Below are 24,858 nucleotides of genomic sequence, written 5' to 3'. Positions count from 1 at the left end.
TGGGTCTATTTTTATACTTGAGTTATTTTACATTTCTAGCTGGTTGATATTTGTGTAGTATGATTTCTTTTCAATAAAGGCTTGGGAAGCATGGCTTTATAGAACCTTGTTAATTACCTGCCAAATGCTATTTTGTATATTTTTGTCATGATCTTACAATTAGATATCCCAGAGGACCACAAAGTATTATACCAGCATTTACTCACTGCACTAGTTTGCAGTACCAAATGTTTTATAGTTAAGGCTGAGGCAAAATTTCTCTTCTAAGCCTGGGTAGAATTCCCAAATTAACATTCTGAAGTTTGGCAGAGTTTTGCTGCTGAATCAGACGCAGAATTATTAGAATAATTAGAATGAGAACCTCGGTGTGCACAGGAGAGACACTCTCACACTTAGGAAAGGCCCCTTAACCTTGTAATGTTTTTATTAGCACAATTAGCAAAATCACAGATTCTCCAACCTAGCAAAGTAGGTAGAGGTAATACAGGACAGTCAAGATATCCAGTATCTAAGTAGCCGTATACTCTCACCATCCATTGTGGAGACCTAGAACAGGTGAGACAGGTGATCCATGAGTGGTCCTATATCTGGCTTGCCAAGAAGATTGCGATGGCGTAGGCCATGTGGTTAGCCCTGTTATAGGGTTTTATGGCCTCCATGAATATTCATAAGGATGTCCAGCCTTCTCTGTCCAAAACCTAACTTCCTCGTGCTAATAGTGTTGGGGTGCTTTCTTCCCATGGGTTATTATTTCATTTACCTCAAGCTTATTACAATCTGTGCCAGTTGGTTATCATGCCATTCTTGCAGTGGAACATCTGCTGACGCTCTCATCCTAAAATATCCAAAGCTAGCAATAACAGGCAACAACAGAATACCAATCAGCAATTTCACCATACTTGTCTGTTACAGCTTTCTGTCTTGTGATACCTTGTGATCTAAAGTTACTTGCAGGGATGGTCGTAACCAGTTCCTGTAGCACCGGGGCTCAAGGCTGCATAGAGCCAGCTCCTGTCCTGTGATCATCTCCCTTGGGGAGGGGGATGTTCCACCTTGTAACAGGAAGGCCTTCCCAGCTGCTGACTGCCAGAAAGTTGCAGGTCAGCAGGGGACAGGTCCTGCCCTAGGGTGCACGGAGACCTGTATCTCAGAGATGGAAGTTGGGGTCCTGACGACCGCTGTGGTGGTAGCTGGAAACAAGCCCAACCTGAGTGAAGCGGGGGAATTGATTTTGCTGGCCAGTGAAGGGTCTGTTATAGTTGGTAGTTGTGAACCCACAACTGGATCAGGGTCACCTTTCCTTTTGCGGGACACAGGAGAGTGTCTGCCCCAGAGAGGAGCCCAGAGAAGGAAGGCCAGACGGAAGGTGAGGGGGAACAGGAGGGTTTGCCCACCTTTTTAGGGAGGCTTTTCCGCCGGAGGAGGGTGAAGGATCTGCATCTGAAATGCAAGACCCCTCACCTGTGGATCAGATTTTAAGGGAAAACTGGGGGACAGATCTCCTGGAGGGGAGAGTCCTCCCAGCTGATCTTTTGGGAACAGAAAGTGGGTTGTCCGAGGGGATTTTACCAATTCAAAGCACTCCATTGAAAGATGTTGTTCCTGCTATGCTTGTAAAAGATAAAATTCTCTCTTCCAGGCAGGAGAAAGAAAAACTTTGCATTTGGGAAGCTTCACAAGTGGGTGGGGCCCAACACAAAGAAATCCCAGAGGGAGGGGCCGAGGGCAGGCATGGTTACAGTGCACCCTTGCCTTGCCAAAACCTCAAACACTTGCCTAAATTGAGAGCCTTCTCCCGAGAGGCAGGAGAATCTGTGTCTGAGCCCCTACTATGGTACACAAAGAGATTGGAAAATACAATGGAGACTGGGCAAGCCAGGCTGTGTGAACGGAGTCTGTCCGTCATAAATTGGCTGTTAATCTTGTGTCTTGCTACTTCATCTATGGGTCAAGACAAAGGAGTTGAGACTAATAACAAACCCTTTAAAGGTGTGTAACATACCTGATTTGCGGAAAAAAACTTTTGTACATGCTAGGGATGGTAGAAGTACACTGTGAAATCAGTCAAGAGATCAGTGTGTTAATCTATTTTCCCTTTTTTTTAGGAAACAAATGTAAATATTACATACAAAAAGTGTAACCTTTATATTACGCTAACAACTTTAAATGCTCAAAACTCAGCATAACCTTATTTTGTGGAGTGCTTTGGATTATTACCATATATACTCAATCATAAGCTGGTTTGTTTATAAGCTGACCCCCACCCCCAAGATGGATAAGTAAAAATGGAAAATTTTTATGACCCATTCATAAGCCAACCCGGTAATTCAGGGGTCAGCAAACTTTGGCTCTCGGGCCATCAGGATAAGCCGCTGGCGGGCCGAGATGGTTTGTTTACCTCGAGCGTGTGCAGGCACGGAGGTAAACAAAGTGTCCCGGCGCGCCAGCTGCTTACCCTGACAGGCCGGAGCAGCAACTGGTGGGGAAATTTTTTGCGGGGGAGAAGCTGGGGGTCAGGAGAGTAACCCCTGTGACCACCCCCCACATGACCCCACCCCTAGCCCGGGACCCTCACACTCCCCCCATCCCATCCCTTCCCACCTTATCTGGGGAGGGCCAGGGGAGGATGTCTCTGGCCTGGCTGGAGCTGCTTTGGCAGGCTGGGCAGCGTGGCCACAGCCTGCTCCGGCGGGCCACGCCAGGCTGCACGGCCGCAGCATGTTCCAGCGGGCCGGGCGGCGCTGCCATAGCCTGCTCTGGGGGGGCGGGGCCGAATGGCGCAGCTGCAGCCTGCCAGCCCCGGAGCTGCAGCCCTCAATATGTGCCAATTGGTTATCATGCCAGCCCCGGAGCTGCAGGGAGAGCAGCATGGCCAGAAGCAGAGAGACTCTGGCCCCGCCTCTTCCCTTCTGGCTCTGCTGGCTGTGCTGACTCTCCTTGCCCCCACTGTTGGGGGAGGGAAGGGGGGGCTGTGTCTCACCTCTCCCCCTCTCTATACCCGTTCATAAGCCTACCCCCTTCTCTGGTGCTTCCCTTTTTTACTAAAAAAAATTTGGCTTATGAACGAGTATATACGGTATGTTAAATGTACTGTGTATTTTAATATACAAAAAGAAAAGGAATACTTGTGGCACCTTAGACTAACACGGCTGTTACTCTGCAACCTTTTAATATACAGTGTGCCAAATCCTACCCGCATGTGCACCTCCAGTTGCCTTCAACTGGAATTGCATGGATATGTCAATGAGCAAAATTGAGTCTGGTGTGACTGAATCTTCAAAGACAAAAACAGACTTATCCAGTTTTATAAATCTGTTGATATAATGTCATTGGTGTGCAAGACGCTTTAGAGACACATGACACAAGTTCCCTGCCCTTGGGGGTTTACAACCAAAGACCCTGAACGTGCAATTTGATGTACATCCTGTGAGCTCCATGGAAGTCAAGGACAGTTGGCAAGATCATTCAGAGGGTCTGTGCAATTGCAAAATCTTGTCATCAATCAGACTGATAACACAACCAAAATATCACGGTCTCATGGTGGGTAAGGAAGTGGAGAGAAGGATAAACCTCAGTTAAAAACAAAATGGAGAATACTATCATAGTGTGTTTCGTATAGAAACCGGACCCTGTGGCTTCGGAGCCACATGGGGCTCTTCAGAAGTTCATATGCGGCACCGACTCTGGGGCTGGAGCTACAGGTGTCAACTTGCCAGTGTGCCGGGGAGTGCTCACTGCTCAACCCATGGCTCTGCCACAGGCCCTGCCCCCACTGCACCCCTTCCCGCCCCATCCCCCTGAGCCTGCCATGCCCTCGCTCCTCCCCCTCCCCCCCAGAGCGTGCTGCATGCCAGCGAACAGCTGATCAAGAGGAGCGGGGAGGGCTGATCGGGTGAGTGGGAGGTGCTGGGGGCAGGGGAGCTGATGGGGGGGCTGCTGACGTGTTACTGTGGCTCTTTGGCAATGTACGTTGGTAAATTCTGGCTCCTTCTCAGGCTCAGGTTGGCCACTCCTGCTTTTAATGCTTTAAAAGATTGTTTTAAACTGACTCCAGGGCCGTGGTTCTCAACCTATTTACTATTGTGGACCGCATACAATACAACCTCTATGGCCCTGAAGATGTCACGTGGGCCGCAGCTTTGTGCTGACTGGGCCGCACGTTGAGAGCCACTGCTTCAGGGTGTTGATGCCCTATGGTGCTGCTTTGGCCTGGGAAGATGGTGCACGCTTCCAGGGTGTGGTTTTCAGAGTTTCTCTGTGCATGAAACTGCAGTTGAACTTCATGGCTACAGAATGGGACCCTAAAGCAGCACTAGTGTGACCCTTTAGAATTCTGCTTTAAAAGTTTCCGCTCCATCACTCTCAACCTCTCGCTTTTCGGAGTAATACAGGATCTCCGTAGTCTGCTCCAGAGTCATTACTCCTCTTGCCTGCTGTTGACATAAATATTTTATATTCATATTGTAGTTGGGAGTAGGCTCTTGAAGCAGTTTATTCGGCTTTCCTCTTTTATTATAAATGCACTGGCTTGTTCCCAGTTTGATTTCTTTTTGGCCTGTCTTAATTTTATTTTTCAAAGCAGATGGATTTCTTTTAGCAGGCCTGTTTGAACCTTGTACAGAACTTTGATGGCTTGTGAACAAAGTGTATTTGGTTATAGCTTCCTTTTGAGATTAAATTCTGTGTTTGCAGCCAAACTAAACAGGATCTTGACGTCTCAAAATCTCATGTAGAACAGCTTTAATATTCATATAATTACTTATTTGCAAGATAGTGCCAACATGATGCATCATTGCATTGGATAGTACCTTTCTAGGACATGGAAAATACAAACATGATTAAGCCAAACACACTTCCAACAAATGCCAATAAACCAGCAAAACTCGTATTAGGGGCCTTATTGTGCCAAGATGTCTCAATGAGCTTTTACAGAAGTAAAATCCTGGCATTTATTGTGTGAGGCTGTTTGTTTTAAGTTGTCTTATCTTTATCTTCTAAAGCCATTTCTAAGGAAGCTAGAAAGTGAAAATCGCATTACTAACTAAGCGTCTACTACTAGGTAACAGCCAAAGTAAAACAGTTCTAATGTAAAGATGCCCATTCTGCTTTTGGTTGACCTGCAGACTTTTCAGTTTGGTCTGGGGGGTGGGGGCGGGGAGATGGATGCACCGGGCCCCTCATTAGAGAGGGCGCCAGACCAAGTGGCATCACAGTCTGGTTCACAGGGTCGCAGCACCACTCAGATTTGACCTGGCGACCCTGAGTCATGCTGTGACCCCATGAACCAGATTGCAACACCCAGAGCAGGAAGCTGGGCTAGCCCCAGCAGAGTGAATGCGGGATCAGCTTGCTCTCCAACCTTCCCCCACCCACTTTGGGCCTCCCCTTAGTGGTCATTTTTTGGGAAGGGTGTGGGGGGGCCTCAGTTCATATTTTGCTCCTAGCCCCCCAAATCCTCTGTGTCGCATTGCTTCTAACACTGACAGAAAACACCCAAGGGACATCAGCCCTCATATTCCCTCCACCAGTAAGTCCCAGATTTGTGCACACAGCACAGTGTGTCCTCAGTGCCTAGGTAACAAATAATTAACTTGAACATCTGGCACATATTCATGGTGAAAATAGGGGACTTGATTCCCAGTTTTGGTTCCCAGCTCTGACCTAGACTTGTTTGAATGAGCCACTTATTTCCCTTGTTTTAACAGTGGTGTGCTGTGGTTTCTCCCTCCTATTTCTAAAGTGCTTTGAGATCTCTGGATGCAATATGCTTTAGAAATGCAAAGTGGGGTTTTTTTTAAATGATTATAGGAATGAAGAGTTCATTTTCAAGTGTTTGTTCTTATTCAAGAAAGATAATTTGTTCAGAGGTAGGAGGATGGTGGGGATTTCCTGCTGGATTTCACTCTTTTTATATCCTCTCTTCCCCATTAGGTTGTTGACAGAACTTGAATCACCTTCTTGGTGGCCATTCCGTGGCAAACTCTGGAAGGGGCCATTGGAAGCAAAGCCAAAGGAAGAAGCCACGATTTCAGGGTCGAAGAACCAGGAAGGAGTCATAATCAGAATTCCAGTTATCATCACCAACAGAACAAATTCTAATGTCATGCCAGGAAAATTCACAATTCTGGTTTCTGGCCTGGAAATCAGTGACTCCAATTCTCAGGTCATTCACCGGTTTGAATTGAAAGATGTAGATGATGTCAAAGTTCATACACCATATGAGATCAGCATCCGTCAGAGGTTTATTGGGAAGCCAGACACCTCTTATCGGCTGTTATCAGCAAAGATGCCAGAAGTAATCCCAGTCTTGGAGATGCAGTTTAGCAAGAAAATACAGTTTTTGGAAGATGCATTGGGATTTGTCGGTGCAAGGAAATCTCCTCAGGCAGATCTGGGCAATTCCATTTGGCAAGCAGGTAAATGACAGAAATGAAGCGATCAGTCACGAAGCTGGTTCATTAGTAGCAACTGTTCTTCAACAGTTCACAAAATTTGGAAGAAAACTGCAGATTTTACAGTGCAAATCCTCTTCCTTGCCTTAATAATCTAATGGTGATGAGACCACGCAAATGATTAAAGGAAACCTTTGACAGTAAGAGAGCAATATTAGCTATCATCACTAGTGACAGGTACCTATATATGAGAGCCAGGGTGGGGATGGAGAGATGGGATGAGCATTTACCTACCAGCTTGAATATAATTTTGCCAGGGTTTGGCTGTACATCACAAGGCCTACTTTTTCAAGAGCAATCAGTAACTATGGGTACTTTGATTCTCTCCCTCTTCCCCCTCCCACAAGAGCCCAACTTGAGACATCTTAAAGGGGCCTGATTTTCAGATAGTGCTGAGCACTCTTTCAAGTTGGGCACTCAGAAGCTGAGTTACCCAAACATACTAATTGCTTTTTAAAACAATTAGTTTAGATTTGAGTTTCCTTCGGATTCCTGTCTCCATTTTAAATACCTTTTTGCTCTCTTGCCCCCTGTTGGATTTTTGTGCCTGTCTTTTGACAGGTTTCAGAGTAGCAGCCGTGTTAGTCTGTATTCACAAAAATAAAAGGAGGACTTGTGGCACCTTAGAGACTAACCAATGTATTTGAGCATAAGCTTTCGTGAGCTATAGCTCACTTCATCGGATGCACTTCATCTGATGAAGTGAGCTGTAGCTCACGAAAGCTTATGCTCAAATAAATTGGTTAGTCTCTAAGGTGCCACAAGTCCTCCTTTTATTTTTGTCTTTTGACAGTGGTCTTTTGAGATCCACACCCTTTCTCTCCCCATCCCCCCACAGGCTTGAGTCCTGTGTCACAGCTCTTTTCCTTTTGGCTGATGACAGCTGGAGGTAGCTCTGCACTGAACCTGGCATTGGGTTAATCACAGCCTGTTCAAAACTGCTAAACTTTCATCCCAGCATGATTTAAAATGACCAAGCTGTTAAACACCAACTTCAGTAGATATGCTATGAATAATAATTAAAATTATAGCAGACCAAAAAGCAGCAGAGACCTATTACTCCTAGCTCCCATACAGGTAATTTTGTTTTTAAAACCATATTATTTGTGCACAAGAACCCACTTGTTCTAGAGGAGAGTAGATGAATCCATAGTATGGCCATTTTAAGGATAAACTGCAAGATTAAAAACCTTTCCATCACAACCAGAATGAAATTCACTATCACTGTTCTCCTCCCCTCACCCCCTCTGAACAGAAGTATTCTGCAAGCGCCATTTTCTATGACCCCTAATGCAGTGGGGGCCAACCTGGGGCTCCGGAGCCACACACGGCTCTTCAGACGTTAATATGCGGCTCCTTGTCTAGGCACCGACTCCGGGGCTGGAGCTACAGGCGCCAACTTTCCCATGTGCCGGGGGGCGCTCACTGCTCAACCCCTTGCTCTTTCACAGGCCCTGCCCCCACTGCACCCCTTCCCACCCCCTCCCCTGAGCCTGCCTTGTTTCTCACCCCAGAGCCTCCTGCACACCACAAAACAGCTGATTAGAAGGTGCAGGGAGAAAGGGGGAGGTGCTGATCAGTTGGGCTGCCAGTGGGTGGGAAGCACTGGGAGTGGGGAGCTGATGTGGGGGCTGCTGATGTATTACTGTGGCTCTTTGGCAATGTACATTGATAAATTCTGGCTCCTTCTCAGAGTCAGGTTGGCCACCCCTGCCCTAACGGGAGAAGAGCTAGTGTTTCCTTGAAGTAAGGGCATGTTTACCCTTATCTCTGGAGCCATCGATCCAGCTGGGGTCGATTTATCGCATCTAGTGAAGACACGATAAATCAACCGCCAAGCGCTCTCCTGTCGACTCCAGTACTCCACCGGAGTGAGAAGCATACGCGGAGTCGATGGGGGAGCATCAGCAGTTAACCTACCGCAGTGAAGACACAGTGGTAAGTAGCTCTAAGTACATCAACTTCAGCTATGCTATTTTCGTAGCTGAAGTTCCGTAACTTAGACCGGCTTAGCTCATGCCCCCTCCCCACCCAGTGTACACCAGGCCTAGGGATTTCACTACTTTTCCATTCTAACCTTGAAGGCACTCAGATATCATGGCGAGAGGTGGCCGGACAACGCTGGTACTGAGATATGGATGGATTTGGGGAGGGGGGGTGGGCAGTTGACAGAGGAGCAAACCCGTTAAAAAGATACATTCCCAGTGCATTTAAAAATTTGAATAGCAATAGAAAGATGACATGGCAAAAGAATAGGTGAAACCAACATACTTTCTATGCACTGAACTAAAATTGGATTTCAGAAGGGACAAAATGTTCTCTTGTTGACCAGTCTTCAAGGACTGGGGCTTGGAAAAGCTTGTTAATTTTTAAGGAAATAACTCTTAGGCACTTGGCACTAAAATGTAAGCACAACAACACAGAGGAAAAACAACCTGCTGATTTCCAAGCACTGAGTTATCCAGGCAAATTGGTGTTCAGTTCCTGATAGACTTAATGCTTGTTACATAAAATAATTGGTTATAAAGCCTTATTTTGCTTCATTTCTCACTACTCTTCTCTGTTTGCATCTGAGTCAGTGAGTCGAGGATGTTGCTATCCTATCCCCACCTGCATTTTTACTGTTTAAGTTGGAAACACAAGTAGAAGAAACTGGAGGTTGTGGAAATCATGACGTCTGTGACTCCACCAAAACTTCTTTCCCTTGTTTGTTCCGTCTGTGGATCCAGTATCCGTGACATATTGTTGCCACAAGATGGCAGTCGCTGACTGCATTTTAACCTGTGGGTTTTTTCCATAACCTCTGGTGGAAACATGGGATTTTTCTAAAGGAAAAAAATAATTTTTTTCAGATGCTGAATTTTGATTCATGAACTAAAAGACACAGATAATCTTTTGTACAGTTGTCTTCACAATTGAGACTTTCTGTAACAGCAAATGCTAACCCAATGCATTCCCATGATTTTGACAGAACACTGCCATTTTAATATATCACCTGAATATAATTCCCTAATGAAAGAGTCATAAACTATGCATGCTTCACATTCATTCATACATATTTATGTATATTTTCATCATTGTTTTGACTTGGGTTCAAGTAAAATCCTCATTGAAGCATTCTGTTTCTTCTAGTTTGCTTGAAACCAGTTTTCTGATTGCCTTGGATTTGCTTACTAGCTTTAGCCTACTGGACAAGCCCATCCAGGGTGTCCAACAACCTACAATTATCTAGTTCTTGTGCCTTAGTGTAGGATAGGTTTTGCCAGACTGGATCAGAGCCATAGACCACCTGGCCAGTAATAGCTACTTCAGAGAAATGTACAAAAAAATCCAACAGTGCACAGTTATGGGGTAGCCTGCCCCCAAGGAAACTGTCCTCCTGACCCCCAATAGTTAGAGGTTGGCTTATGTCCTGCAGCATGAGAGTTTTACATCCCTTCCAAAACTCCTGAATTTTTAATCCTTACTATTATAACTAGGGTTTCTTGTTATCCATATAAACGTCCAGCACTTTTTTGAGGCAGCTAAGCTCTTGACCTCAATGATACCTAGTGGCAATGAGTTCCCTGGGCCAATTGTGGTTTGGGTGAAGAGAACATATTTCCATTTATCACCTTTAAACGTTTCTGCCTTTCAGTTTAATTTAATCTCCCTTTTATTACGTAAATAAAATATACCCAGTCTCCTCCTGTATGCCATTCATTATTTCCTGTACCTTTTATCATGTCCTTTCCTATGTCTCTTTTCATCAAGATAAACAGGGCAGAGTATATTTCCCAGTGAATTAACTAGTGAAGGAAGACTGAATATGAATATTCTAATGAATTAACTAGTTTTAAATGGCACTCAATTGGTAAGAGAGACAAAGAATCTTGTCTAACCATAGGCGAAGTTTTTTCCATGTTCCTTTAAACAAGATTGCAGTAGTTGTTTACTACAAACAGTATTTTTAAAAAAAGCAGTGTTTGATACTTAGTGGCTCAGAGGATACAAGAGGAAGTTGGACATAGTTGTATTAGCACAGTGAATTACTTGCTTGTTTTAAAGCTTTACTGTCTGAGTTCAATAACGGGCAGACTGATAACCAAATAATTCCAGGGGATTATGAGTTTGCAGTAATGACATGTGAGGGATTTAGGTTTTTGTATTTGCAGTTTAGCTTTTGTCTCCTTTTTCATTAAGAAGTAACGCTATCCAAAGTAGTGGCGTATGTGCTGTCAGGCGCCCAGCCAGCTTGGCACCAGTTCTTTGGATCCAGAGCGAACTCCAGCTTCCGACTTATTTACTTTCTGTCCTGATGTCTCCAGCAGCTGTTGTCGCTGTGCCGTGTTAAGTCAGGCTGTGCGATAGCAGGCAGTGGCAGCTTCCTTCCACGTTCAGTGCCCCTTTAAGTGGGTCCACTTCTGGGATGGTTGGAGTGTCTTGACACGTAAATATGGTTGGTGCTAAACACCCGAGACAATCTGCATTACAAATAATGGCCTTTAATCGTAGCACTTCTCTGGGACAAGAGGTATCAGATATTGCAATAGGAGCCGATGCTTTAAATAAAGGACAGGTGGCACGCTGCTTCAGAAGTCAAATCCGTGCTGCTGCACTGATTAGCTCTGTGTGCTAAGTTATCGTCAGTATTGCCCTTTTGTTCCGAGGCTAGCTGACATGATTCACAGGTGTTCTCCAGGGCAAGCTGTGATTTGAAAATTGAATTGACTAACGTGTGAAGGGGAAGCAGAAAGAGCCTAGGTTTTTCCTGTAGGGAACAAACATCTTGCCTCCAAAGTGTCATCTGCTTCAAACGTCTGCTTGAAGTCCAAAATTAACCTTTTAGCAATTGGCCCCCTGGTACTAAGTAGCTTGTCTGGGGCACGGCAGACCTTCCAGTTGCTACATTCTGCAGACTAGCCTGAGAAGTTGTTTGTGTAGTTACGACTAACTCATGATCTCTGATGTGTTACGTAGATAATGGATTTTATTTCGCAGGAAGAGTGTATCATTAAATGTGATGATTCTCATTTGAGTTCCTGTTGCACCCCAACAGAAGCCTCCACCGTGCAAAGCATAAAGCACTTAAGTTGATCTTACCTCCTGCATTCCCCACCTGTTCCAGCAGATGTCACTGAATGACTGTCTGAATTTCTCTTTACAGCCACCGGACACATAGTAAGCGTGGCGCAACCTGGATCCTCATCAGGAGGAGGCGGAGGCGGACAGGCTCAGCTGCAAAAGCAAAAACAAATCGTGTCTGAGTCAGAAACTCAAGAACTTAAACAGGTACTATCAAGATGAGCCCAGGTTAAAGCAGCATATACCAAAGCCCTTTCGTTGTGCCCTCCCCCAAAACATAAACACTGTGAAGAGGAGCAGGGTCTTATACACAGAACTCTTCATTTACTATAGCCAAGGTTGTCTTATCTCCCCTTTCTCTGGAACACTGGATGGACATAAAAAATAATCCAACCAATGAGAACCCCTCAGTGTGCTTATCCACCCACCTTTTGTTGGTTTTGGGGGGTGTTTTTGCCTTGTTTTATTTTGCTGAGAAATCGGGGATTTGTCATCACGGTGAAAATAACTCTGGGATTTTGATACATTGAAAAGTTGCACACTCGTGCCACCTCCATTCTACACAGAAAATTAAATGTTTCAATACTGATTTTCCAGGTCACATTATGCCCATTTGTACTTTCTCGTTCCCTGATTTAGAGCTCTTTAAATAGACACCATCAACTTGAATTTTTTTGAACGATCATTTATTTGTATTGCAGTAACATCTGGGGGAGCCATTGTGCTGTGTGTGGTAAAGACATATAGTAGAAAGAGTCCCTACCCCCAAGAGCTTGCAGTCTAGTTTAGATACAAGATCCAACAGGTGGATTGGACAGATGAATGTGTGGGCAGGGACAAGGTTGCAGTAAAAAGGCTAACTTATAAAAAATTCTGGTCATCTACAGCTTCCTTAAAATATTAGGTCCTGAATTTCTTTTAAATTCCTTAAAAAACAAACAAACATAAAACATTTTTCTCCTGTCATGATTGTTGAAGCCTTTTCAGCAGCAGAGACTGAGCATACACAGAGTGCTGTCAAGTACGCAAAGTAAACAAGCTGGAAAAGCAAAGGAACATATTTTCACTAACTTAAGTGTTACTTGTTTCTGTAATGAACACAACATTTTTAGACAGGTGTGACTTTCAAACCGATTGTGCCCCTTCAAAGTATTTCTTAAAGAATATCTTGGGGGTGTTCCTGGCATTGTCCTTTTCCTGTCTCTCACTTGAATGATGCTTTTGTGGTTTCTTGATCACATTGTGTAAAATAGCCACTTATTCTGCTTCAGCCTGTCGTTTGTTCTCCCTCTCTCACGTAATTCCAGACACAACCCCCCTTTTTAATTAAATTGGATCTGAGTTTGCAAGTACACAGCAGTAATTTTAAGGATGACTAAAAATGAAAACCTTGCAAAAAAACATTATAGTTAACAAAAATCACTACTAGAAACCCACGGATGTCAGAAGTAAGGTTAGACTTAACAGAAACCCAGACATTTGAAAGGTGGTCTTTGCAGGGAAACAGACTAGAGATTTTAAATAAAACAAAACAAAAACCTAAGGAAGTCCCACTAATCATTTCAAAGTTCACCAGAGCCCCTTTGGCCCCAAGGGGCCATTCTGATATTCCTAATACACCCAGCCAAGATTTTCCAAAGTGTCTGATTTTGGAGACCTCATTTTCAAGTACCCAAATTGAGAGACCTGGAAGTGGCCTGATTTTTCAGAAAATACTGAGCACCTACTTTCCGAAAATCTGGTCCCTGTAAGTTGCCTCAGGTTGTGCCCCCAATAATTGAGGTACCCAGAATAACACTTGAAAAATCATTGCACCCCACTTCCTTCCCTCACCCAAGGATAAATTCCATAATATGCCTCTTTGGACAAAAAATGGGTCTTGTAAACTAGATTTCACAACGACCTTGTGCGTTAAACTCAATTGAAGTTTCTAGGATGGTCTGCTTTTGAGAGAAGGTGAGGGAAAAGGGGGAAATGTAAATTATGACCATGCAGTATTGTCCCCCTGGGATAGGGCGTGCTATACTAGCCCAGCAAGAGCTGGATTGGGCCAGGTGGGCCCAATCAGCTAATTAGGCTGCAAGCAGGGGAGCTTTAGGCTGGAGGCAACTAATTAGAAACAGGCTCACCTGTGCTGGAATAGGCAGGCCTTGTATAAAGCCAGGTAGCTGGCTGCAGTCTGGGGCTGGTTCTGCTGGGAAAGGCTGCAGTCACTCCTTGAGTGGAGGGAGTTGGAGTCTGGCAAACCCAGAGAAGAGGAAAGCCAGATATGTAGGAAGAAGCCCAGGAAAACAGTAGCAAGAGGTAGGACTGTAAGGGACTGTGGCTGCTTGTTATAGGGTTTCTGGGCTGGAACCCAGTGTACAGGGTGGGCCTGGGTTCCCCTACTAGCCCCTGAGGAGTGGCCAGGGCGTTGGAGGCACTAGCCAGACAGCAGGTCTTGAAAAACTATGAATTCCCCAGCAGGGGAGGATTTCAGTGACTTGGCCAGAGGGATAAGCCACAGCAAGGAAGCTGCAGAGCCAAGTCAGCGAGGCAGTAGAATGAGACCAGATGGGAGAAGACAACACTGGAGGGAGAGCACAAGCTGGCCTTGCTAATCTCCAGGACGGATAGCAAGAGGCACCGTTCACAATGAGTGGATGCCGTGACACCCCCCAAAATCAGTATGCAAATCATTTAACTTTCTGACAAAACGTGCAGTAACTGAAGTGGAGTTGACCTTTTTTGAGGACTTTAAGGGCTTACGAAAAGCAAAGTCTGAAATTTATAAGTGCAGCTATTGCCTCTCTACAATTCAACCTAGCATGCAGTTGTGCAACTCTTATGCATTCAGCTGGGTTCCTTGTTTATCTCTTAACCTGTCAGCGATACAACTTCCGAACTAGACTTTGCAGTTGTAACCGAAAGAGCATAAAAGCCAAAATGTTAAAGGAAGGGCTGTTGACCATGAGCTGTGAGGGCTATTGAAGATGCCTACATATTTTGCAGTACCTCTTAGAAGGGGCTGTTGAGGAATTCCTTATTCCAGGGCCAGTTCATGACAAATACACAGCCTACTTCAGTGCCTGGAAACTATTATGGCACTCTGCAGTTATGAGTGGTGAGTTTAGGCTGTTCCTTACTAAGTCGTGATCCTGACTGCTCCTGCCCCCAGCAGCTCATGCTGAAGAGGAGCCACATGCATTTGTCTTGTCTGCATTGAGGACCTCACCTTCAGTGCTGCTGCTCCCAGAAGTTCTCCATGCACCATATCTGCTGTCTACTCCAGAGCTTTGGAACAGAGTCTGACAGCTTGACTGAGAATCTATGCAAACCTCATCCTTCTTCCCTGTTGAGAAGGAACGTGGTGGGATAGATTAGAAGGGAAGGAGGCTTGAGGATGTGGAAAAAGAGAACCTTGGAGTACTTGAAGGGGCAGACGCCTACTACTAAAGGCAGGTATACAAGGTATATCTATTTCTGTGAGGTGAACTTTATACTAGGGTCCAAGAGCAGCACCTTCATGGAGATCCAATACAAACCCTTCCAACTATTGTTGAGAGTGGTTGGTGTTTCAGAGTGCTGCTCCTGGACCTTGCAGTCATGGAGCAGGCAATCAGAGCATCGTATATCTGCTTCTGGCATGTAGGTATCTGGCAAACTTCTCAATGCCCTGAATATTTCCATTAGATTTGCCCTATACTCCAGTTTATTATTGGGAGACAGCAATGACTAGTCAATAGGATGTAGGACTGGGAGTCGGGAGACTTTGAGCAAGTGACTTCACTCATTGTGGCTCTGCTTCCCCCTCTGTAAAATGAGAAGAATGACAGTTGATCCTTTGTCAAGCATGTCGAGAATTAAGGGTGAAACAAGCACGACGTGCAAAACGTTACTGTGTATAGGGTAGTATTGTAACTGTGGTGGCCACCATTTTGAAAATTACTTTATGGTATTCTGACCCTCGTGTGCTGAGTAACCATATTTTCTGAACAGTTTCCCTCTTGAAAATTGATTATGCTCATTATTTTTGGAATATCCTTAGTTCTGGACTGGAACTGGTAGGGACTGTGGAGGGCTTTGTAGAGCTCTTTGTGGAATGGGTAAGACCAACAGACCATCTTAGGGTCGGAGAGATGTGAGGGGAATAGATAATTAACAGACAGGGAAATATCTGAGCTAAAGGGTAGGCCTGGGGAGAAACATTCGTAGCTGAAGTTCTTTCACAAAGCTACTCGCATTTGTAGCAGCAGCTCAACAAACTGAATATTAAGTACCTTTCATTAGAGCCGGAAGCCCTCAATAGTCTGGAATTGTGATTGGGTACTTGCGTGAAAGAACTTGCCAGGACTTCACCATTGAGGTGTTTGTGTTTAAAACACAGCATTTTGTGGTTGTGTGGGCAGCGTTCCATTAGCTGGGCTATAGATTTGCAGAAAGAAGTCTACTGAGTTCCTGTGGTCTGTGGCTGAGTCGCTGTCTACCGGCTGACCATGGCTGACATCATGTCATTGGGTGTGGGAAGGGATATGATAACATTAACTTAAGGGTTGTGGTTGAGGAGGGGGAGTAGGATTTTGTTCACTAGATTTGGCTTGGCAAAATAAATTCAGTGCTTTCTAATTTCCGCTCTGTTAAACCTTTCCTGCCAACGAGCTATTACCCTTATGTTTACTACATCTGCAGTTTGCATATCCGATATAGCAGATGATACTATCTGAAGAAATTAATTTCCATAGCAATTGTGAAAAATCCATGGATTTCATTGTGTATCTTTCCAGTGGCTTCTCAGTGCCTCTTTGGTCATATGATTGTTCTAGTTTAGTTTAGTCATTTCACTCTGATACTTTTCTCTGCATTTATTTACCTTTGTCTTGCATTCACACTTCATCTTGGGAAAACCTAACAGTTATGAGGTCAAAGAAGTAGTGCTTAGTTGTGGGACCATTCATCAACAGCATCAGAGTGCTGGAATAGCTCTATTTGTAACTTATCCATGCCTTAAAGCTTGATGAAACAATTAACCAGTACAGCGAATCCTGTAAAACTGATCTCTTGATTGCTGTCACAGTTCCAGACAGAATGCACCTGCTGTGCTATCGAATATACCTGTTCTAGCAATCATTTGTTTAATTTCTGTCCTGTGCTCAGAAGTTTTGTGCCATAGGATGCACCCCACTGACACCCTGGAGGCCGCAGAAGAGGATTTGTGAGGTCTGAACCACTGGCTGTATGTGTACACTGCTTGAGTGCACGTGTGACTTGTGCCCGATGATGTACGTACTGTGTGCAGCTACACGCACGTGTCAGGGGCCCCATTCCACTTCTGCCCCAAATGGGTGCACATGATCCCCATAACAGCAGCCTTATGAACCTCTGTATTATGGCAAGCCACATACTATAGCCTTTCTCTTCCCAGAGATGTAGTTTAGACATGCCAGGATTCAGATTTATCTGAGCAGGAACTGAATGTAGGGGCCATTGCTGGATCAGGGGCACATGCATTTACACAAAACAGATCCTTCCCTTGATGTCAGGCCTCACCCCTCTTTGGCACAGAGCCTGTGGAGTGGACTCCTTGAGGAATTCAGGGAAGCCAAAATCAGAGCAGCCAGCTTTTGTCTTACACACTTGCCGCTTTCTGCGTTTTGCTCATTTTTACTGGTGGATACCTGTATGCAGTGTTTGACCAAATTTGTCTCATGCCTTTCTTCACATCAGGTTACCAAAACTGTGGTGATGATATTTGAATTACAAATACAGGGCCTGAACCAAGATCAGGGTCCTGTTGTAAGCAATTTGGGACAGGAACACTCTTTATGTTTGTATAGTGCCTGCCACAATAGGGCTCGGGCTGCATGTGCTGCCATAATACAAATGAATAATATAGTTATGCTAGGTGCTATACAGAGCCACAGAATGGGACAGTTCTGTCATGAAAACTTTACAGTATAAATAAATAAAAGTTGGGGAAAGTGAAGTCCTTATTATCCTCACTTTACAATTGGGGAACTAAGGTGCAGATAGATTAAGTGACTTTCCCAAAGTCCCCAACAGGAAATCTGTAACTGGGTTGGGAGTTGAACCAGTTTTTCTGAGTTGTAGCCATTGGCTTCCTCTTACTGCTGGAGCTGGAAAGGCAGGAGACTGCTTGTGAGGCCACTGATCTTATTGATCAGTTCTGAATGCAAGTGGCCAGGAAAGACGTCTTATAACTTCAGTCCTTAGTATTGCCTCTGATGTGTAGTGGCATGTTGTAAATAGAAAGGAGGGATTTCATCTCTTGATTCACTGCCCAAATTAGGGTTTGGCACAGAAGGCATCAGATCTTTTCGTGGTTGGCAGAATTTGTGCATTGATGACTAGACATCTTGTCATTGTTTTGCTCTACAAAAATAGCAACCATTTTTAAGGTTTGGCCAGACTACTGACTCTAGTAATCTTTCCAACCGTCTTTATGTGGGCAGTATTAGCTACAGCATTTTAACTATGTCCGACCACCTTTCGAAGAAAACGACACCCACACACAACTTGAATGTGCAGTGCGGCTACCAGGCAAAGGGTTAAGCAAATTGTTACCAGACTCGCAGTACGCCGACAAAGAAAATTAGTGGATGAAAATGAGCCACTTGCAAGTTTTTTTGTTTGTTTGTTTGTTTGTTTGTACCAGGAACCACATCAGCACCTTATCTTCAAATCAGACCCTGATGGGCAAGTAAAATGAACAGAGTACTGTAGCTGTCTGAATGTCCATTTTAGTTGCATTCATATTTTAAAAGCCTTCTGTTTGAAACTATTATTCTTTCTTGGGTATTTTAAATTTTAAGCACATTTGAATTAATCTAGAGCACATCAAAATTAATCGGGTTCAAAACTAATAATAGGTCAGATGTTATAATAGACCTGTTTGCTTTTGCACAATTCTATTTTGTAAATTTTACTGGTGTCTCTGTTTGGGGAGTGGAAAGTGCCTCTTTCCTTTCTGGCGTCTCTTGTGCCACCTCCTGTTAATCTGTAAATGTGTTTGAGCCTCTACTTGGCATACCGGCAGCCCTATTGCCTTTAGCTTGTGAAATCCATTGAGATCACAGCACAACTGGGTCAGGCCAGGCCAATACTTGAGCTCACTGATGCGTAGCAAATTAATAAGAATCTTTGTTTGAATGCCTGGTTGCTGCAGAAAGTGGTGGTGAGTCAATAGAGGAATTCCCCCACCTGATTTTGCAGTAAACCAGTGCCCCAACATGGAGTTGGGAGGCACTGTGCTGCTGGAGAGGCCATCTTTCCAATCAGATATAAAACTAAGTTTCTGCCTACTTGTGATTTACGAAGAGTGATCTATAAAACCCCAGTGCCCTAGCTGATCTCCAATTTGAGTCATTAAATTATGTCTATAAATTTCTTCTCCAGTTCCAACTGGATATGGTAATCCTCATTTCCTGTTCCAAACTGATGTGTAGTGTAGCTGCACACTGCTAGACAGCTGCTGCATTTGATCCAAGATGTGGGTGAAGTGACCTCCATGTCCTTTACCTACAATATCTCCCTGAAGATGTTGAGAGGGTTAAATGAATTAATATTTGTAAAGAGCTATGAGATCCCTAGATAAAAGTGATGCAAGGTATTAGAAGAGAAAATAGAACAACTGTCATCCTCTTCACTATTCTTGTTCCTACAGAACCACGTGGGCATGTTTTATCCTTTAGTAATTAACACTGTGTCAAACAAGGATCAACAGCAGAATCATAAACAGGAATGTCTTGTCTAGGTGCTCACCATGTCATGGCGATAAGCAGAGTAAAAGGACCTAAATAGAAGAGAATGGTCTTTCCACAGATTCCGTTATGATGGAGTGAATAAACCACCTGTTATAGCCAAGGAGGGTAGTGATGTTCTGTTGTTACACACAGTATCAGGATGTGTATGGCCATCATGGCAGCAGAAGGAACCACTGTCTAGTAGAGGGGAACTGAGAAGCGCAGTTCTCCATCCCCGTGATATGAAGCAGGTTTTCCAAATCCCGCCCTTTATACATCTGTTAGGAAAGGTAGCTGAGTCTTGTCAGAAAATCAGCCGGGCTGGACAGGTGGCTTTGGTTCATACTAATGAGTTGATGAAGGAGGCTTGTAAAGGGAGCATCCAGGGGAGTGAACAAGAGGCACAGATTTAATTCTCATCTGAGCATACTGCAACAGAAGATCCAGGATAGTACACCAAGGGATTGCAAGGAAGTTTAGTTTTCTTTTTCACCATTTGGATTTCAGCCATACGTGATCACAGAAATTAGAGCTGGTAAAGGCCTACTGGGTCATTGTAGATGATCTTAATGGACCTTCCTGGCCTTAAATTTGTGTTGATTTGTTTTTTTCACACTCACCTCAGTGGCTTTTCCAAACACTACATAGAACAGGATCACTGGGAGTTACCTTGCAGTCTCTCTGGGTGTTTGCTTATGGTTACATGTGGGAGTGGTAATTTGCTAAGTTTAGTGTTAACTTAACTGGTTTATTTGTAATATAACGCTTGTGTGGGCCTCTTGCTTGTAGTCTGAAATAGTGTAGCAGTCAGTGTATCTGTTGTTTCCCATCTTGATGACCCCAAAGTAGTCTCTTTTACATCCCTGACACCCCCATTCTTCCCTTCCCATCTGTCTAATATGATCCTGCTCCACTGCTTCTGACCATGTTACCCTCCTTCCCCTTCAGATCCCTGCATGTCCCCCTTCTTCACCACATCATGCATAAATAACTGGTCCCTTTACCTTCTAAGACCTATTCAACTCTACTCTTGCCCAAGTATTCAATGCAGTCTTTCATTGTGTGATCCCTCTCTCACTCCTCTGACTATTCCCATTTCAGTGCCCTCTTTGTCCGCTTCTCATGCAGCCGCCTTAGGACCTTCTGCACAAGTGGAATGTCTTCTCACTGCTGATCTGTCAAGCCACTACCAATCTTCATTCAAATTGTTCCTGCAGACTCTCTACTTTCGTAGTGCTCACAAGTAGTGAGTCAGTTATAACTGAGGCAGCAAGAAGCACAAATTCCTAAACTGAGAAACCGGGTAACCTTATTGCTCTAACCCTCACTCTTACTCGCTCCGTCCTTTCTTTTGTTCTAGCCACACTTGCATCATGTCTAAAATTAGATTATCAGGACCGATTATCTCTGCTTGCCCCATAAGTCACTTAGCCTGCTTTGGGGCACTGTAATATTAAATGATGGAAATCTTAGCCCTATCATTTTGCTGGACATATGGAGGTAGGACCTGATTATTTAAAACTGACATATTACAATTGCTCTTCACATCTGAAGATAACTGAAAAGTCTGTCCAGATCATTCACCAAAAGTTCTTGATCTCTTCTTCTGACAGATACTGAAGAAGCTTAAGAGCCTCGCCTTAGAAACAGACGCAGAACTGGAGAGACAGGACGAAGTTCTTGACGTCATCACCACCTCTGTAGACCGGACGACTTTGAATATTGACAAGCAGAACCGCAGAATGAAGAAGCTAACGTAGCACCCATATGAGCCAGCGAGGATGGTAACGGGAGAGATTGTGCAATTGTTTCTTTAACAGACTATTTATAGACTTTCTGATTGTACAGGAGCCATCTCTAATATTGTCTTGAATGTCGCTGTGGAACTTTGGCAGGGAGTAGGAGAGAAGGAATGTGAAAACATTTTCAGACTGGGATAACTTTTAAAGGCATTTTAAATGCCTAAACTGTTAATTGTAGAGAAACAATGACTGTGAAATCCCTGCTACAGAAGATCCTTAAACATAAAATACTGTGACTTCATCTGAGTTGATGTCCATGCCACATGCTAAGTTACTGCTTTTGAAAAGTAACGTTTTTGTAATAAATAAGTGAAGATGAGGGGGCAGTGAATTATGTGTCTTTATACCGATAATTACACTCCAAAGTTCTTGCAAGTTCTTTCCAAAAATAGAGATAGAGTAGAAGTTGACCAATTCACACTAAGCACCAGGCTGAATTTTACGAATTAGTGATTGAGTGAACAAACCTAATTGTCAACAATAGAAGAACTTTGTTCACTTTATTGTACAAATGTAGTTTTAAGATTCCTAGCACAGTGTACTAGTAAAGGTTTTATGTAATGAAGGCTTAGTAATACAAGAGCTTGCCACAGCTTTTAGTTATGAAATCTTTGGCAAGCAAGTGGAGACAGAGGACGTGTCTGTGAATTAGTGATTTGCACTTGGTGAGGAGTGCAGTTGAGTGTTGCCACAGGCTGTCTCCTGCTACTTAAGTAGCTTACTGAAAATAAGTGTCGAAGCAAAGCGGAGACTTTCATTTTCCAAAAGGGAATTCTTGGTCCTTTGATGTTCAATTGCAGCTGCTTTGTCTTTTATACGGAATGACCAGTGGTAGAAATAAAAGTACAGACTTAATTGATTGATTGTTCACTATACTATCAATGAGATGATTTGGTAGGATTGCCTGAAGCACACAAGTCTGTTCTGAAAGCACATGGAGTACCTTGTGTACATAAAGACCCTCGCTTATGTATAAAGGCATTTTTGGAATAAGATGCTTTCTGGTTGGCTGAAGTCCTTATAAGGTTTTAGCTCTTCAGAAATCTGATGATGGCTTGGCACAGATTCTCCATGGTATGACAGATATCATTTCTATAACCCTTCTTGGATGCTGGGAGGCTCAGGTCCATAAATTGCTTAGCATTTCTTCATTTTCCAAGGAATACACTTGTGATTGGTGTTCCCTTCGCACTGATCAGATACGGACTTCATCAGAGCTGCATGGGGACCACATAAAGCCTGGTAGCTCTTCTGCAGACCTATGGATCGAATGTCTCCTGATCAGTGCTTTAAATATTTTGTGTGCCTCTTGGTATGAATGGAAACTAACATGGTGGACAGCCTTCCCCCTTTCATGATTTTTCTTTTAAATAACTGGGATGTGTGCGGACAAGACTTCTTGTCAAAGCCAGTGTTACATGGATACTTCATTGTCTTTCAAAAATAAAAAGGGAGTGGCTGTAAAAAATGTATCTAAACTATATTATTATTGTTTTGTTATCATTGATTTTAGGCATAGTTCACAATCTAGATGTAATTTATCTCAGTTAAACATGATTTAGTGTATACTTTTCTCTCCTACCATAAAGGTCATTGCCTAGAATAGGTTCCAGATAGCCTGTATGTAGCTGTAGCAGAGAACTTGAAGGAGATTCATTTCTGCTTACCACTATCCTTTTCATTTTCTCCACTACAGCCCTCTAGTTAGTTTGCTTTAAGGAAAACTGTTGTAACCTTGTCATTTCAAAGTGTTTTATAATAAGCTGATAGTGAATTGTCAGCATGTAACTTTACAGATAAAATCTTTTTCAGTGCTGAAGTTTTGAACCGGGGACCGCACTGATAATTGCCGTGGGATTGTCCCATTTCAGAGTAATACGGCCTACAATTGAAGGAGTATATGGGAAATGACCTAGAGATAATAGTCTTGAAAACAATATAGTGCACATCTCTCCAATGTAATAGCTGGTTAATTTTTGAGTGACTTGTATTTTTGCACGGCAAGTCCCTTATTCACTATCTGAGTTGTTACTGGCATGCATTGGTGTCTTGTTCAGTGTTTTTGAATGTAGTAATGTTTAGGCTGTAAGAAATATATACATAAAGTATGTACCTCACTGTAAATAAGCACATCCGATTTAGTTTTAAATATTCCAAGTAACAGTTGTCTTAATGTGATGAGAAAACATGTTTACAAGATGATTTATTTTATGAAACTTGTTTAGAAATACACTTTGCACAAAATGCACATTTTGGCGTGATGAAATTTGGACCTGGTCCTGATTTAGAATTGATTCCTAATGTTAATTAATCAAACTACGATTGCCAAAAACAAATAACATTTGCACTTAACTGGATTGAGTTTACCATTCTTTTTATCATAACTTATTGCTATGCTTTAGCTTTAGCTATGGCATTTAATTCACTACTGTTTTTGTATGCGTTGGTTTACCTTGGTCTAACATGTTAATGCCTAAAAAAACCCTGGTATTATAAGAGTAAAAAGTTTGAGATCTGTACGTTTTCTGTCTAGCTGAATTCCATCTGCCCGGAACTCACTTTGATTCTGTAACTTGTTCTTTACTTTTATTAAAATAATATCTTGAAATAGTGATTTTTTTCTTCTGTTGGTACCAGGATTTCTTGAGTGCTTTTTGGTCGTGCAGGCCACTATTTAAGTGTGTGTCTCAAGGAGGCCTGCCCACCCAGTTTATAATCCGTAACATCTCTGTGGCAACTACAGTGATTGCTTACATAGGAAAGTAACTGAGGTACATTTAGGTCTCGTTAGTGCAATAAACATGTCTCATTTGGAAAAAAAGTCAGTCACACTCTTCTCATGTTCTACATTTCAATTCCATCCTTCCATCTGTGCTGTATCTCTCTGCTGACCACCTGCAAGTGCTCTGTGTATCACAGCTATCTTTAGACCACAGTTTGGAAATCTCTAGTTCCTACCTTTTTTTAATAATGCCTAAAGCAACACTCCAGCTTGTTCAGATGCCCTCAGGATTTTACTTTACTGCAGGTCTCTTCCTTCCTACCCAAAGAACAGCAAAAATACCTGAGAATGAACCACAATCCATACAGAGTTCAGCCGTCACTTTCTGACCATTCAAAGGATTTGTGAGGGGAAATCTGCACTATATATATTCTAACAAATATTCTGTACCAGAAGCAGGCTCTGCCAGGATGTAATGCCCAGAACCTTCTTGAATTCTTAGACAATGGGCTAGAGAACTGCCTTGGTACTCAAATTTTCAATTATTTAAACAGTTACTTGACATGTTTTCGGGGTTTTTTTTAATTGATCAGTTTCTGGTACCGTAACAACAAAAAAGCCACTTGAGCTTCTATCATTGCCAGCACTGAGAGAGGTCTTTTATGTTGGACATAAATACTGTTTTTTTCAAAAATTAGTGTAAATCGAGAAGAATAAAGTCACAGAAGATACAGTGGCCAGTGCATATAAGAAATGTATTTTTTTTTATTCTTCAGTGAAATTTCCTTTGTACGTAGTCTAAAATGTTATTTCTAAAAAGTTGTGCCTTATATGTATAAATTGTAAGCTATTTGGGCCAGACACTCTTTTTTTTTTTTTTTTATTAAGTGTACAATGCCAAACACGATGGGGCCGAAATCCCTAATCTAAATAGAGAACAACAATCTAGCAATAAGGGTTCTAGTCTAAAAAAGAGTCTATTATTTCGGCCGGGTTTTTAAACCACTCATTGAACACTACACCCTTGCATGGTGCATAAATAGTCAGCTTTCAAGTTCCTGGGCATACTGAGTGATTTC

The 24,858-nt window shown here is 43.2% G+C and overlaps 1 protein-coding gene across 3 annotated transcripts in view; it reads left to right on the top strand.

The window, feature by feature from the left end:
- The window catches only part of SNAP47 (synaptosome associated protein 47), a 35,342-nt gene extending 11,481 nt beyond the window's left edge, over positions 1-23,861 (top strand). For all 3 annotated transcript variants that reach the window (XM_073334837.1, XM_073334836.1, XM_073334835.2), the window contains exons 3-5: positions 5,932-6,416; positions 11,599-11,723; positions 20,869-23,861. In XM_073334837.1, coding sequence (XP_073190938.1) covers positions 5,932-6,416; positions 11,599-11,723; positions 20,869-21,015 — 757 coding nt within the window. In that variant the 3' untranslated portion in view covers positions 21,016-23,861. The remainder of the gene's footprint in view (positions 1-5,931; positions 6,417-11,598; positions 11,724-20,868) is intronic.
- Positions 23,862-24,858: the final 997 nt, after the last annotated feature.

The sequence above is a fragment of the Lepidochelys kempii genome, chromosome 2 (assembly GCF_965140285.1).
Source record: "Lepidochelys kempii isolate rLepKem1 chromosome 2, rLepKem1.hap1, whole genome shotgun sequence".
In the NCBI taxonomy this organism is placed as follows: domain Eukaryota; kingdom Metazoa; phylum Chordata; order Testudines; family Cheloniidae; genus Lepidochelys; species Lepidochelys kempii.
This window is presented reverse-complemented; position numbering and strand designations above follow the sequence as displayed.